Genomic DNA, 16771 nt, shown 5'->3' with positions numbered 1-16771 from the left:
GCTGATCATTTTCCTCCTGGTACTCCTCTACTGCTTTCTCTAGTGCCCCAAAAATCTCAATGGCAGCTGCTGATAAATGCTAATTGACAAACACACGCAACGACTGTAATTTACAGATAGTGGACTGAGAGAGGTATTCAGTTGATATTTAATCTGGGTACCAGTCTGTTTAGCTATGACTCCATTCCTTGCCACTCCTTGTCATGTTTAGCAATGACATAGAGCACAAGGAGTGTAAATGTTAGCAAATCAGCTTCTATATTTCAGGCTAGCGTTGTCCACATGGGCCTTTTCTCAATTAGATTTGATCAACTTGCATCCTCTCTCCTCCGTCCTCTGGCCTCCTTTTGAAAAAGAAAACGTGCTTCCAGTCGCACATCATCAGGCAAATTACATTTGCAAATGAATGTATAAAGTGATCAAAACAAATGTAGCTATTTTATATATAAAAGGATAAGTAGCATATTGTTTGAAAATGTTTGCACGCTTTTCTCCTTCAAGATACAATAGCTGATTCAAAGGGTGTGTGGCAGATTTCAGATCTCTGTGAGGGACTCGGATAGGATACACTTGTGCTTCCTCGCCAAAGGAGGCTATCGAGGAGGGGAGGACCGTGGTCCGTTTGCCTACTAACGAATTAACACACTCCTTGACCACTTATCGGTTTCCAGGTCACGGAGGAGAAAGGACTGAGGTCGGACTTTGCCCAAACAAAAAAATCCCAAGGAATGTTAAAAATCCTAACAAACTCGCCTCCAATCTACTTCTGTGTTCTTCTTCTTCTGTGGATTTTATTGGCAGTTGGCAATTTCAATGGTGAATTATCTACCGCCCACTACTGGACTGGAGTGTGGACCAGTGGCAGGGAAGAAACCTTGCCAATATGGTGTTAGAACTCTGCCCCCACCAACTCCCTAAGAAAACAACATTTAAATATAGAAATCACATATCCGGTGGTTTACTAAGCATCTCTTTCATATCTGCCTCCTGAATGCTGTTAAACTCACCAGGACACTCTCCCTTTCCCTCCCAAATTGCTGACATGTTCCATTGTCTCCACCTCCTGGCCATAATCTCACCTCCTAATTGGGTGCTGCCTATGCTATTCAATGTAGTATGCTTTCAACCAAATATGACCCAGTCTTGGCCTAGAAATGATGGTCTCCCTTCTGTCTACTCTGTGTTGTTGTATGTGTCGAACTGCTTTGCTTTATCTTGGCCAGGTCGCAATTGTAAATGAGAACTTGTTCTCAACTTGCCTACCTGGTTAAATAAAGGTCAAATAAAAAAATAAAAAATGTCTGAGTACTATCTATCCTAAATGTAATGTCTATATATAAAAAACGATATATCTTTGTTATGTAACTACTGTGTATGAAAGTACCATGTATGTAAAATGTGTGTATGTAACACAAAAGCTGTAAAAACAAAAACATAACACAAGGTAACTTTTGTCCTCTGAAGAGTTGGTGGATGGGCCAATAAAAAAAGTACAACATTTGAATAAAAAAAACGTCCAATTTATGCACATACACAACGTGAGCTGCCATCTCATAATTCAAAAATGCTTTATTAATTTTGTTCTGTGAGGCAAGCCTTGTTTGTATATACACACGATTTGTCATTTTTTTCTAGTTCCACACTGTGGATACCGGTATTCAAAATTGTTATGAGAACCCTTTTACACACAACACAATACAAGGCACAGTGCCAATTCAATATGGCAACCATTACAAAGCTATGCAAAGGGGTTTAGACCAAATGAAAAGTAATCCCTCCATCAAATCACAAGTTGTATCCATTGGGTTTCCCTTCATGCTTGGTTTACTGTTTTATAAATTAATCTGCCTTGTCCTCCCTATTTCCCAGCAGGCATTAGGTAGGGAACATGGAGTTATTTCTGGGGCGCACAGCCTGCCTCTGCATCTCGTACATGTTCACATAAGATGATAGGAGGTCATCCATTTTGTAACCCTGAAGAGGAGACAAACACAGTTGTTGGGGTATGCACACTGAGGCAAAGTTAAGTCACATTCTCCAGTGAATAAATCACTACAATACAAGTGTTTGTGAAGATAACTTAGTACGCCCTCAACAAACACTATCAGCGCTTTGGATTCACACAAAATGTACACGTACTGGTTTATAGGAGGTAACATCTCTCATTTGGCCTCTCGTTTGAGAGCGAAGACGTAATGGCCACTTACCAATGAGGTCTCACAAAGGAAAGTGTTCCCTTTGACCAGGTTGCCAATGGTCATGTGGAAGTAGGTGCTCCCGCTGGACCAGTTGGTGATGCGGTTGAACGGGTGCATGACCAGCAACTCCTGAGGTTTAGGGTAAGATCAAAAGGTCGTGTTTGGTTAAACAGGGAAGGCCAATACTTTATAGTGCTGAAGGTGGCAGAAGTGGGATCCTAGCTTGGTGTTGTGGTGCAGCGTAAGATTTGTGGTTTTAAGGCAAGGTCAGCATAGTTACTGCGCATGACCATCTGGCAGTCAATGCCCTCTAGATGTAAGTCAAATGATCTGATAATGGTGATAAAATAGAAATAATCAAATAAAACTATTGTGCTTTTACCTTTGTTTTGGGGTCGATAAAGCTGACTCCTTGCTTGCTGATTGCAATCCGGACAATACTCGGGTAACTCGGTTCAGAGGTTTGCTGTGAAGCAAGAGCATACAGAAAATCAACACTGGCATGCAAAGTTTGGTGTGTCAACATGCATTATTTTCATATTTACATCAGACACTCTTGTCCAGGGCCTCGTTATTCTTATTGTGTTATTTTTAATTATTACTTTTTATTTTAGTCTACTTGGTAACTATTTTCTTCTTCTTGAACTGCACTGTTGGTTAAGGGCTTGTAAGTAAGCATTTCACGGTAAAAGTCTACACTTGTTGTATTCGGCGCATGTGACAAATAAAGATTGATTTGATTTGACTTTTTTGATTTGACAAGGGTTAAGTGGCTTGCTGAAGTGCACATTGACAGATCTTTCACCTAGTCAGCTCAGGGACTTGAACCAGCAACGCCCAACAATCTTAACCACTAGGCTACCTTGACTTGAGCTGTCTCCTACCGTACCTTTACTTCAAAGAAAGCACAGCCGAACGTTGGCCAGTGGCAGATGCCTTTTAGAAAGGCCACTTTAGCCTCGTCCAAGGTGATCCCGGCCTGCTTGTTGTAGGAGGAGATGATGTGCTTTAAGGGAAGAAGAAAACAACAGAAAGATTCAGAAATACGAGTTTCAGTATTTCTTTACTACTATATGCTTTCAATCATTGCCATATGTATGATGTAAATCTGGGCAAAATGTGTCATAGTGATGAGCCATATGCTTAGTAATGGCAGTGGTGTAAAGTACTTTCATAAAAATACTTCAAAGAACTACTTAAGTCGTTTTTTGGGGTATCTGTACTTTACTGTTTATTTTTTGTGACAACTTTAACTTTCTACATTCCTACAGAAAAGAATGTACTTTTTACTCCAAACATTTTCCCTGACACCCAAAAGTTCTCGTTACATTTTGAATGCTTAGCTGGACAGGAAAAGGGTCCAATTCAAGCACTTATCAAGAGAACATCTGTAATCGTCCCTACTGCCTCTGATCTGGCGGACTCACTAAACACACATGCATAATATGTAAACGATGTTTGAGTGTTGGCTATCTGTTAATGTTTAAAAAAAGAAAATGGTGGTGTCTGCTTTGCTTACTATAAGGAATTTGAAATATTTTATAATTTTACTTTTATTTTATTTAAGCAATTACATTTACTTTTGATACTTAAGTATATTTAGAACCAAATACTTTTAGACTTTTACTCAAGTAGTATTTTACTGGGTGACTTTCACTTTTACTTTGAGTAACTTTTCATAAATGTAGCTATACTTTTACTCAAGTATCACAATTGGATACTTTTTCCACCACTTAGTAATGGAGAGAGTAAGAGAGGCATTCCAAATCTCATATAAAGCGAGATAACATGAGAAGGACTGACAGTGTAGCAGTGTACAATAGATAGAAATACAGTTGAAGTCGGAAGTTAACATACACCTTAGCCAAATACATTTAAACTCAGTTTTTCACAATTTCTGACATTTAATCCTAGTAAAAATTCCCTGTCTTAGGTCAGTTAGGATCACCACTTTATTTTAAGATTGTGAAATGTCAGAATAATAGTAGAGAGAATTATTTATTTCAGCTTTTATTTCTTTCATCACATTCCCAGTGGGTCAGAATTTTACATACACTCAATTAGTATTTGGTAGCATTGCCTTTAAATTGTTTAACTTGGGTCAAGCGTTTCAGGTAGCCTTCAACAAGCTTCCCACAATAAGTTGGGTGAATTTTGTCCCATTCCTCCTGACAGAGCTGGTGTAACTGTCAGGTTTGTAGGCCTCCTTGCTCACACACACTTTTTCAGTTCTGCCCACAAAGCTTCTATAGGATTAAGGCCAGGGCTTTGTGATGGCCACTCCAATACCTTGACTTTGTTGTCCTTAAGCCATTTTGCCACAACTTTGGAAGTATGCTTGGGGTCATTGTCCATTTGGAAGACCCATTTGCGACCAAGCTGTAACTTGAGATGCTGCTTCAATATATCCACATACTTTTCCTTCCTCATGATGCCATCTATTTTGTGAAGTGCACCAGTCCCTCCTGCAGCAAAGCACCCCCACCACATGATGCTGCCACCCCCGTGCTTCACGGCTTGCAAGCCTCCCCCTTTTTCCTCCAAACATAACAATGGTCATTATGGCAAACAGTTCTATTTTAGTTTCATCAGACCAGAGGACACTTCTCCAAAAATCTTTATCCCCATGTGCAGTTGTAAATCGTAGTCTGGCTTTTTTATTGCGGTTTTGGAGCAGCAGCTTCTTCCTTGCTGAGCGGCCTTTCAGGTTATGTTGATATAGGACTGGTTTTACTGTGGATATAGATACTTTTGTACCTGTTTCCTCCAGCATTTTCACAAGGTTCTTTGCTGTTGTTCTGGGATTGATTTAAACATCAGCTATCTGAGCAGCTAACCGATCGCTGCAGCTGTACATAGCCCATCTGTAAATAGCCCACCCAATCTACCTACCTTATCCCCATATTGTTTTTATTTACTTTTCTGCTCTTTTGCACACCAGCATTTCTACTTGCACATCACCATCCGCTTATCTATCACCCCAGTGTTAATTTGCTAAATTGTAATTACTTCGCTACTATGGCCTTTTTATTGCCTTACCTCCTCACGCCATTTGCACACACTGTACATAGACTTTCTTTTTTTTCTATTGTGTTATTGACTGTACGCTTGTTTATTCCATGTGTAACTCTGTGTTGTTGTTTGTGTCGCACTGCTTTGCTTTATCTTGGCCAAGTCGCAGTTGTAAATGAGAACTTGTTCTCAACTAGCTTATCTGGTTAAATAAAGGTGAAATATATATATTTTTTTAATTACACTTTTTTTTCTTTTGATTTTCCCATGATGTTAAGCAAAGAGGCAATGAGTTTGAAGGTAGGCCTTGAAATACATTAACAGGTACACTGATAATGTATGATGATGTCAATTAGCCTATCAGAAGCTTCTAAAGCCATGACATAATTTTCTGGAATTTTCCAAGCTGTTTAAAGGCACAGTCAACTTAGTGTATGTAAACTTCTGACCCACTGGAATTGTGATACAGTGAATTATAAGTGAAATAATCTGTCTGTAAGCAATTGTTGGAAAAATTACTTGTATCATGCACAAAGTAGATGTCCTAACCGACTTGCCAAAACTATAGTTTGTTAACAAGAAATTTGTGGAGTGGTTGAAAAATGAGTTTTAATGACTCCAACCTAAGTGTATGTAAACTTCTGACTTCAACTGTAAAAGTCAAATTTGTGGCATCTTCCTCCTTCTCTTCTCTCTCCTCCTCCTACCTTCTTCCAGTCCTCTGGGGACATGGTTTTCATCTCATCAGCCGGCACCAGCTCCTTCAGCATCCTTGGAATCATGACAAACTGGGATCTGTCCGTGTCCACTTTGACCCTGAACAGCAGGCCAGCCAGGCTGATCATCTCCTCCTTGGTACACTTGTGGTAGCCACGCAGGTACTTTGGCAACTCCTGAGGGGGAGAGGTTTGTGTATGAGTGGTGGTGAAGAACTGGGTGGATCGATGGGTGTGTGCGTGCGTGCGTGCGTGCGTGTGTGTGTGCACGTATGTGTATGTGTGTTTTTCTGCTCGACCTGTGGGAAGTGGAAAGTAAGGTCAGAGGTCAGGTCTCTTCCTGGGGTCACGTTGAACCACAGCTTCCTCATGAAGATGACCAGGTAGGGCATGGTGGCTGGAGCTCCTGAAAAACAGTGACCCTCAGACCTTCTAGCAAAGCATAGCATAGCAGTTTCAATCCACTGACAACTTGGTGGGTGTAAGGGTTTACTTTGATCTTTAGCACACATTAAATTATGCTTTTGCCATTTTTTTTTTTTGCGCTACCATCTTAAAGTACTGATGGCTACATGTTCATCGTATCTGTTCAATTCAATACTGTGCCTTACCCTCCGTTTTACCACCTTTTCTTGCCTCTCTGACTTTCTTTGTTTTCTTAGGTTGGTCTGTGGTCTGCCTCAAACTGTCAAAGAAGTAGTTTTGATCCTCCAAGCTCATCACCTGAAAGCAACAAAGCAAGAAAATCTTTACGTACACTCATTCGCACTACCAACACAAACTTAAGCAGTGGCTTGAAAATGTTTTGTTTTTTTCTCCAAAAAGTTGTGATAAGAACTTGAAATCAACCTTGTTTGCCGTTTTCATGGAGAGACCGTAACCGTCAGCTGAGGACAGAATGAGCTTGTAGGCAATATTACGAACAAGGTCACGAATCCTAGTTGTTGAAGTCACCTCGAAGAGCTAAATGAAAGGGTAACACACGAGACAAGATACATTATATAGTGATAGACATAAGATAACTGTACTGAACAAGTACAATGGAAGCATGTGGCTCACCTCAGTTGACTCATTGGGGAAGTGGATTTTATGGAAGATCTGGTTGCTGTTCTGTTGAATGGCGTCCACCTCTACCTGATGGGGAGGCAGCTTCCTGGGCTCCATACTACAACCAGAGAACGGTAGCGTTCATTTCCCCCCCCACTCATTTTAGTACGTAATACCTCAATACCAGATATTGTAGCATCGTTAGCACAACACCAGAAACCTTGTCCAAGTGATTCAGATTGAGACCTCTTGGTAACTTGGCTTAGGTGTTGTATTCGCAGGGGCATTGGTTCGAGTCCCAGTCGCCCCCCCCAAATTCACTACAGTGTGTTTTGGAGCCGTACCTGAGCAGCATTTGGAGCCGTTGGAGGCAGTCTGCAGCCAGGGGCTCTCTGGGCCGTGACTCTAGGAAACGCTGGGTGTACCTCAGCAGGGACTGGCTTGGGGGGAAAAGGCCGGTGCACAGCCACATGAGCTGCCAACCATAGTCTACACTCATCCTGAGAGAGAGAGAGAGAGAGAGAGAGCATTTTTATCATAGAATAAGAAATCGAGCACCATACATACATATATGATTATTTCCTAGTAATACATGTGCAATAGCTGACATGACAGTTTATTGTTTCTCATTACCACACATACCTGCTGCTGTTACTGGTCATCTGCCTCATGATCTGGCAGTAGACCTCGTCCTGTAAAGGTACATGCTGAGTGGCCGGACCAAAGATCTGGTCAGTCAGCTCTATGGGCTGGCGCACCTGTTTGATAGGGTAATCTCCCATGTACTTTAGGATAGGTGAGGGAAAGGTTAAGGACAACAGGAAAACTCCACTTGGAGAGACATTTTTGTAGGGTAACTCGGTAAATGCTACTCCATTGAATTATTATTATTTTGATTCACTTTTAGAGGTCTTCAGTTCTAATAAACACAGGTATAATCAGTCCCTAGTGTCTTCTTCAGCAACTAAAATATCTCCAATTAGCCTCAATATCAACATGAACATCAACAAATGGCTCTAAATTAAAGGGGAAGTTCAGGATTTTACAACTTGAGATTAGATGGTTTTTCACCCTGAAAGTAATCTATGGGCCAGGAAAAACTGTAATCTGTGGTTCGGTATTCTCTAAACAGCCACTACAAATTTCAGATGAGTTTAGCCACAGCTAGCTAAAAAATATATGGTAGAGATAGGGGAATGTGTGCAATTAGGCAACATTTCATGGCCAAATCAACTCCATATTTTGTTTGATGTTACTCAAAAGGTGGAATCCACAGAAGGGGGAACAGCGCCATTGTCAGCCCCACGGCCATTGTTATTTTTGGGGGTTTTGTTGATGAAGCAGAGCTTGGGAGAATCATGCATCAAGGTAAAACATTTTTTTTTAAATGCAACACATATGCTGCTGTTCTATCGCACGTGCAATGATTTCCGAGTGGGAAACAGTGTTTGTGGTTTGCAGTAACTTCTTTGTTGTTGTAATATCGCAAAGGGACATGGTAGTTTTACCATTAAGGATTCCAGATTTAAAGGTCCAATGCAGACACTTTTTTTCCCCAATATCAATTCATTTCTGGGTAACAATTAAGTACCTAACTGTGATTGTTTTCAATTAAAATGGGCAAAAAGAAACAAAAATATTTTTTTGCAAAAAGCCATTTCTCAAGCAAGAATTTTGCTAGGGTTGTCTGGGAGTGGTTTGTGTGAGGGGTCTAATTGGACGAGCCTAATAGGAGGGATATGAAACCTAAAAACTAGCTGTTATTGGCAGAGAGGTTTGAAACTCTCTTTGTTATTGGTCTGTTAATTTATACCGCCTGGTGATGTCACCATGCAGCACAAAACTCCATCCCACCAAAACAGGATGACATTTCAGGTGGTCCTTTTAAACAGCTCTTGCATAATTTTCACAATTTCACAGTATTATTCCAACCTCATATGTGGAAATATATATAAAATACAGGATAACCACATTTTTGACTGCACTGGGCCTTTAGAGGTGATTTGGCCATTTAAAAAATTACATGAACACAAGAACCTATCATTTCAATTGATTGGTAGCTAATGGTGGCTAAAGTTAGCTGAAGTTTGTAGTGGCTGTTTAAAGAAAAACTGTAATCCATGGTTCAGTTATCATGGCCTATAGACTACTTTCAGGGTGAGGAACCATCATCATGTTGCAAAATCCTGACCTTCCCCTTTAACAAATAAAGTATTTCAGTAAAGGATATCAGTGAAGGAGATGCAGGCCAGATGGCTAAGGTCGGTGTTGCCCACCAGACTCTTCAGTAGGGGTTGTTTGATGGGTTCTTTGGAGGCAGCCCACAGTTTCTCCCTGCCTGCCCCTCTGGCCTGCGCCCCACGGCCGCCCTCTTTACCAGGCTGCCTGGGGAAACAAAAAAAACAAAGTTAAGTTGCTGCCTTGAGAATAAAGTGCAACTTTAAAATAGACTGTAAACCATGCAAAATGTAGTAGTGAGATAATTGGTCAGGTAACTGCAACATTGGAATCATAAAAAAAACATCATGGTAATTATTACATTTGAAATGGTTAGTCAGTGGTTGCATCTGTAATTGAAATAAAAGTGAGAGTGGATTTCGAGTGGATTTATTGAAGGGTTTTCTCTACCTAAAGTACTCAAGGGCAAACTCTTTCAGTGAGACGGGGGAGACGGCTTCTTCCCTTTCGTGGGCGTTCTGAGCCACTGTCTTCTTCTGGTCTGGGCTCAGATTCAGCAGACTCTGATGGTTCAACCAAACAAAAACACAACTTTAGTACGACCACAAGAGGGTAGTCTTCCCCTGCCACAATCCTGCTAAGAATGGCGACTGGACATGATGTGGACTTGCCCCACCGTAAGCATAACAATGCTCACAAGTTCGCCCATCCCTATGGGCAGCATTCCAACTAGGTATAGGTGTGCCCCACCAAGGTTCCATTATATTGTTTTCCCTATCTCATCTCTACAGGGGAATGACATACAGCCGTTCAAAGGACAACTATCTGGAATGGAATGTAGCCATGTGCCATTATTATCTTACATATGAAAATCTTATCATTCACCCTTGCACATCCACATAGGCACTATGTTCGTATCTCAATATAGTCCCATCCCTATTTTTTATCACCCTCTTCTGTGTTTGTACAATGTGAGCACTGTTTATTTTAGCCTGGTCCCAGATCTGTTTGTGTTGTCTCGACAACTTCTATGGTGATGTAAAGACAGCACAAATAGATCTGGCACCAGGTTACTGTTCCACGACCTATTCTTCTCACCATACGAATAAGTGTTTGAACTAAGTCTAGAACCTTCTTACCAGTGTGGTATCGCTGGGCTTTTCAAGGGTTGGCAGAACCAGGACAGTGTCCGTGGAGATGGCGCCGGTGTTCCCAGTCCGCTCGTTAGTGCCTTTGATCCATCCCCGGTCGGGGGAGTACTCTCCGTCCTTCACGATGACCAGCACGTCCCCTCTCTTGTAGCTCAGCAACATGGGGTCGTCTGCCGAGTGAGTGAGTGAGTGAGTGAGTGAGTGAGTGAGTGAGTGAGTGAGTGAGTGAGTGAGTGAGAGAGAGAGAGGTAACTCCCCCACGTACATAAGACAAACCATGCTGGTCATGCATGATCCCCAGCCAAAAATACCTACTGTATATGAATGGTCCTTTTTGGATATACTTGTTTTATTAAACACTGACTACCTACTAACTGTGTTGTCTGAAAGGGACAAACAAATAATTTTACAGTACAATTTACAGCATTAGGATTCTATGGAATACATCCAGATACACAACCGTCTTAAGCAGTGTTATACAGCATGGCCTTTGCCTATCTCATCCAAATAGATGAACCACGAGTTGTCATACTCACACACTGTCTGTTGATATACTATGATTCTGCCAAATGCATCAATCTAGCAAACCCTTTCGTAGCTCACAGATACACAGCTTAACCCAAGCCAAACCTATCCAAAAATCAGTCAAATCTAAGCTGTGAGGTGAGTGATCAAGTGATTCATTGTCATACTCCTACCCTGTTTGTTGACGTCCTGCAGGGCCACTGCGTAGACGGAGCGCTCCCTCAGGCCCTCCAGGTACCACTGGATCAGGTCAGCCATCTCCCCTGCCTCCACAGACTGCAGTAGGAACTGCCCTCTCAGTGTGGCCAGGCTCACAGACTGACCGCTGTCGATCCTGCCGTCATCACTGAGGAGCATATGAAACGTATGTGAAGTGTATGTGAAACATGTGAAGTGTATGGGAAACGTGTGAAGTGTATGTGAAACGTGTGAAGTGTATGCGAAACATATGTGAAATATATGTGATAACTTCATGGTGGATCTGGTGTCGGTATGAGGGAGTATGTAAACGGTGACGACCACCGCTACTTGACAACTGAATAATAAACTGCCACTGTAGAAAACTAGGTCGGATTGTGTGTTCTGGGCCCTGTTTGAAAACTTAACAAATGCATCCTTTCTTGTTTCCTTGAGGTAAGTACAGATCTATAAGTGATTGTATAGGTGAAAGTACGTTTATCCCTCTATTGCTTCCACAAATCCAACCAACTCAGATCAGTGATCACTTGAAGGAAGGAAGTGTTGGGTTCTGAGAATATGAAATGCACTTATTCATGTCTAACGTTTACATTATGTCAGGATATGTTATTGTTAGGGATCCTATGGGAGGGATCCTCTGGGAGGAGAAGAGACACTGTCTGGTACTAGTCACCATGACAGCCGTGAGTTGGGGAGGAGTGAGCACTTTTGGGGCAGAGGTCAGGTCAGATGAAGTGCGGAAGAACAGATATCACTAAGGTTCTGTCTAGCAACAGAGATGCATTGGCTGTTCAGATGTGTAGGAGGAGACTCGGCATAGTTAAATATCTGCGCTGTGTGAAAATGTGTTTGTCTAATGCAGCTGTATTGATCCTCTGGGAAGAATAAACTTGGTTAAGCTTTCATAATGTCTGTTGAGTTTTTTACGCTGAGAATTAGAACCTAACAGAAGGACGGAAGGAAAGAAGGAAGGAAGGAAAGAAACAAGGACGCATTTCTGATATATTTGAACAGGGCCTTGTCCATACCTGGACTTGTTCACCCCAGTCACCTCTGGGTAGGACAGCTCAAGGAGCTTCTTCTCTTTCTCATCCTGGAAGGAGATCCCATTCCAGTTGATGGCCGCAATAAAATTGCTTTTGGGTAGAGGAGGCCCTGTGGATATGTAAATACCTTAGTAATAAAATCATCTTTAACAAAGAACATTTCTATTTTGCCTGATGTAAACCAGCTACTGTAAAAGGTTCATCATGTGAAATGAAACCAACCTCACCTGGTACATTATCGCAGACATATTCCTGTTAGACTTACCGGACATTTGCGTAACCTCGTAGAACTTCGAGAAGTAAATGGGCCATTTCTGACGAGCATAGTCAACCACGTCCCCCTTCACGCTGTCTGTGCTCCTTCTGCTGTTTATGTAAGGACCCTGTAAGAATGATTAGGATGATTATTTGTTGATACATTTTGTCTGGCATCAACTTTATTCTACTCTACATAACTTAACAGTAACTTAACTTAACCTAACTTTTTACTTTACTTTGCTTTACATTACTTAACTTCACCATACTTGATTGGGATGACATACACTAATTCAAATTTAATTGCAGGATTTTTTTTAATATAATACAAATTGTCTGGCCATTACTTATTGCACCAGTGAGTAGCAGTTTACCTGTGTGTGTGCTGCGTTGACTAGCTGAATCAATTTTCCTTGTGACTTGGTCTCAATAAGTTCAGTAGTGATGCATTCCTCCACCACCTTCTTGGCATTCTCTCCACTGATGGCAGACCCAAACGTCACATAGTAGTACATTGCTGCGAGCTGCACAAAGTCATCCTCCTGGATGACAAAAAATAAAACAAAACATCTGTTTAGGTCCAATTATAAAGAAAGACAGTCTTGTTTAGTTAATAGATTTTCCACTTCAGGACTCCCGAGTGGCGCAGCGGTCTAAGGCACTGCATCGCAGTGCTTGAGGCGTCACTACAGCCCCGGGTTCGATCCCAGGCTGTGTCACAACCGGCCGTGACCGGGAGACCCATGAGGCGGTGCACAATTGGCCCAGCGTAGTCTGGATTAGGGGATGGTTTGGCCGGCCAGGGATTTCTTTGACCCATTGCGCTCTAGCGACTCCTTGTGGCGGGCCGGGCGCCTGCAAGCTGACTACGGTCGCCAGCTTGATGGTGTTTCCTCCGACACATTGCTGCGGCTGGCTTCCCGGGTTAAGCGAGCAGCGTGTCAAGAAGCAATGCAGCTTGGGAGGGTAGTGTTTCGAGGACGCATGGCTTTTGACCTTCACCTCTCCCGAGTCGCAGCGATGGGACAAGACCCGAACTACCAATTGGATATCATGAAAAGGGGGTAGAACATTTTTATAATCCACTTCAAACAGTCTTTATATCTTTACGTTTTTCAACAATAGTGGTAATTGTTCTTCTTTCATGACTTTTCACATAGAGTTCAGTGAGACAATGTGACTCCTAAGATCCACGCTTGGTTCATAGTCAATCTACCTCGACAGAGACATGGAGGCCACATTCACAATTACACCATTGCTGTATCAGTGATATGATATCCACATCGTCTGGGTGGGCTCTTAGGCGTGTGCACTGTCAAAAAACGGCTCACCTTCTCAGAATGGTACTCCCCAGACTTGAGGCCTCTGATGACCTGTCTGTAGATGAGATCCGTGCTGACGGCATCTATCGAGGAATCGTGCCAGGGTGTGAACAGCTCCTTGCGGAAGTAGAGTCTCCAGGGGGCGTGCTGCTCCTCCTCGCCCTTCCGTCTCACTTCCTGCTCGCACTGCGAGATGGCGTCCATCACATGCCTCCCGCCACTGCCCAGGGACCACACCTGGAAAACGCACAGTGACAAAACATGTCACAGGGATAGTCAAAACATGTCACAGGGATAGTCAAAACATGTTACGGGGCTAGTCAATGCAAGTTCTGAAAGCTAGCGAATATGCTAATAAATGGTAGTCATCTGATGTCAAGACTAATTTCAAAATCCTTTTTAAATGTTCCTTCTTAAAATGTCTCAATCCAGAAGGCACGATGCCCAGAACCAGGATACCACAGTAATGTATCCCCTAGCCATGCGACTAAGAAGAGAACCTATTGACACCGCTGTATTCATTATGTCTCTTCTTTGTTAATGTGTACTTCTTTTAGTTGCATGGCTAGGTGTGCCCAAAACCCTTGGGGGTTTCCTCACCTAAAAATTGTTTATAATCTATGCATAGTCACTTTAACTCTACCTACATGTACATATTACCTTGACTAACCGGTGCCCCCGCACATTGACTGTACCGGTACCCCCTGTATATAGCCTCAACATTGACTCTGTACCGCTACCCCCTGTATATAGCCTCCACATTGACTCTGTACCGGTACCCCCTGTATATAGCCTCAACATTGACTCTGTACCGGTACCCCCTGTATATAGCCTCCATATTGACTCTGTACCGGTACCCCGTGTATATAGCCTCCACATTGACTCTGTACCGGTACCCCCTGTATATAGCCTCAACATTGACTCTGTACCGGTACCCCCTGTATATAGCCTCCATATTGACTCTGTACCAGTACCCCCTGTATATAGCCTCAACATTGACTCTGTACCGGTACCCCCTGTATATAGCCTCCATATTGACTTTGTACCGGTACCCCCTGTATATAGCCTCCACATTGACTCTGTACCGGTACCCCCTGTATATAGCCTCCACATTGACTCTGTACCGGTACCCCCTGTATATAGCCTCCATATTGACTCTGTACCGGTACCCCCTGTATATAGCCTCCACATTGACTCTATACCGGTACCCCCTGTATATAGCCTCCACATTGACTCTGTACCGGTACCCCCTGTATATAGCCTCCATATTGACTCTGTACCGGTACCCCCTGTATATAGCCTCCACATTGACTCTGTACCGGTACCCCCTGTATATAGCCTCCATATTGACTCTGTACCGGTACCCCCTGTATATAGCCTCCACATTGACTCTGTACCAGAACCCCCTGTATATAGCCTCCACATTGACTCTGTACCGGTACCCCCTGTATATAGCCTCCATATTGACTCTGTACCGGTACCCCCTGTATATAGCCTCCACATTGACTCTGTACCGGTACCCCCTGTATATAGCGTCGCTATTGTTATTTTACTGCTGCTGTTTAATTATTATAATTTTTTCTTAACTTCTTAAAGCATCGTTGGTTAAGGGCTTGTAAGTAAGCATTTCACTGTAAGGTCTACACCCGTTGTATTCGGCGCAAGGGACAAACACAATTTGATTTGATTTGATTTGCACCTTCTCATAGAAGCCGATGTAGAGAGAGAATCCGTAGGTGTCCTTGATGTTGACTTTCTTGGCCAGAGCCTGGCACACCTCGGCGGAGGTACAGGCTGAGTCTACAGGCAGGCTGACGCTAAGGCCGTCCATCAAGGCCACAGACACTTGCGTGGTCTTCTTGGTCTTGACGGCCTACACATGAGAAGATGGAGGCGTTGTAAAAAGTAGTCCTTGTAGCATGATGTACTACTACAGTACCCATGATGCTCTGTATATATACTGTATATGTCTCCTTACCAATAAGGTCACTGTCATAAGATTAAGACTAAGATCGCTTTACTTGCCAATTGCACACAAGGCTGAACCCGCCGCCATAAAGGTATGTCGGCAGAGCAAAAACAGAGAACGGATCCGTTTTACAGGTCAGACGTTAACAATGGTTATTATAGCTGTAGTTCAGCAACTTTCACCCAGATAACTCTGATGCAACCTCTCATGGTATAGTGTGGGTGCCGGTATGTTTCTGTTTCTTTGTCGTCTTACCAAACCCGAGTCAAGAATACTGACCTGTAATGCTGACGCAGCAGCAGTAGTCCACACCTAGCAACATTGTCAAGAGATGTAAGCTTCTTTGGCTACGGTGTTGGACTGACAGTCGAAAGGACCCTGGATTTGAGTCCTGACAGGATTACCCCCCCCCCCCCCCCCCCCCTGCCAATTCTGTTGCATTGTGTCAGAACGGAGATGGCACGCAGATGAGTATCTCTATGTCTTGGATGTTGTGTCTTACCTGGAGCTCTATCCAACAGGGTGGTTCACCTCGCTCCCCATTGGCCACGATGCGACGCAGACGCTCAGCACAGTATGGACCATAGCTACTTGGTCCTCTGCCCAGGAAGCTCTCCAGGTACTGTGGAATAGAATCAAACAGAATAGAATCGAACAGAATAGAATCATACAGAATAGAATCGAACAGAATAGAATCATACAGAATAGAATCGAACAGAATAGAATCGAACAGAATAGAACACAATATAATTACAGTGTATGTAATTGATTGATTATGCATAAAATGATGATTATGCATAAAAACACAGCGCCTTAAGACATACAGAATAGCCATAAGTTAAAAAAATGACAACTTTAGACTGACCCGCATAAGGAGTTCTGTTGGGGGGAAGATACCCAAACAGATAGAGAGGAGGACCCAGCCTCTGAGAGAACTCTTCTGGCTCTTATTGTTCACCAGCTGTTTAATGATCTGACAATAGATCTCATCCCTACACGGACAAACAAGGACAGACAGGGCTCAAGTAGATATCTATCAGTTTAGATGGATCCAATTCATTTGCATTGCAACTGTAATCTACTATCAGTTCTGAATTGAACAGTCTTGGTATTAAAGCAAATCACCTTTCTAGACATTGATAACTGGGACATTT

At 42.7% G+C, this 16771-nt stretch overlaps 1 protein-coding gene across 1 annotated transcript in view; it reads right to left on the bottom strand.

Moving 5' to 3' along the window:
• Nucleotides 1–1539: 1539 nt before the first annotated feature.
• myo7bb (myosin VIIBb) overlaps nt 1540–16771 on the bottom strand; it is a 28387-nt gene continuing 13155 nt past the window's right edge. The window contains exons 27-48 of the mRNA XM_029704228.1: nt 16483–16609; nt 16120–16239; nt 15348–15521; nt 13658–13885; nt 12701–12868; nt 12337–12454; nt 12054–12180; nt 11001–11173; nt 10291–10472; nt 9602–9714; nt 9204–9358; nt 7616–7769; nt 7318–7473; nt 6986–7091; nt 6776–6889; nt 6538–6649; nt 6226–6332; nt 5918–6103; nt 3088–3204; nt 2581–2664; nt 2208–2327; nt 1540–1974 (exon numbers count right to left, since the gene is read on the bottom strand). Of these exons, the coding sequence (XP_029560088.1) occupies nt 1876–1974; nt 2208–2327; nt 2581–2664; nt 3088–3204; nt 5918–6103; nt 6226–6332; nt 6538–6649; nt 6776–6889; nt 6986–7091; nt 7318–7473; nt 7616–7769; nt 9204–9358; nt 9602–9714; nt 10291–10472; nt 11001–11173; nt 12054–12180; nt 12337–12454; nt 12701–12868; nt 13658–13885; nt 15348–15521; nt 16120–16239; nt 16483–16609 (3040 nt within the window). The 3' untranslated portion in view covers nt 1540–1875. The remainder of the gene's footprint in view (nt 1975–2207; nt 2328–2580; nt 2665–3087; nt 3205–5917; nt 6104–6225; nt 6333–6537; nt 6650–6775; nt 6890–6985; nt 7092–7317; nt 7474–7615; nt 7770–9203; nt 9359–9601; nt 9715–10290; nt 10473–11000; nt 11174–12053; nt 12181–12336; nt 12455–12700; nt 12869–13657; nt 13886–15347; nt 15522–16119; nt 16240–16482; nt 16610–16771) is intronic.

Source organism: Salmo trutta, chromosome 21 (assembly GCF_901001165.1).
Source record: "Salmo trutta chromosome 21, fSalTru1.1, whole genome shotgun sequence".
NCBI classification, from domain to species: domain Eukaryota; kingdom Metazoa; phylum Chordata; class Actinopteri; order Salmoniformes; family Salmonidae; genus Salmo; species Salmo trutta.
This window is presented reverse-complemented; position numbering and strand designations above follow the sequence as displayed.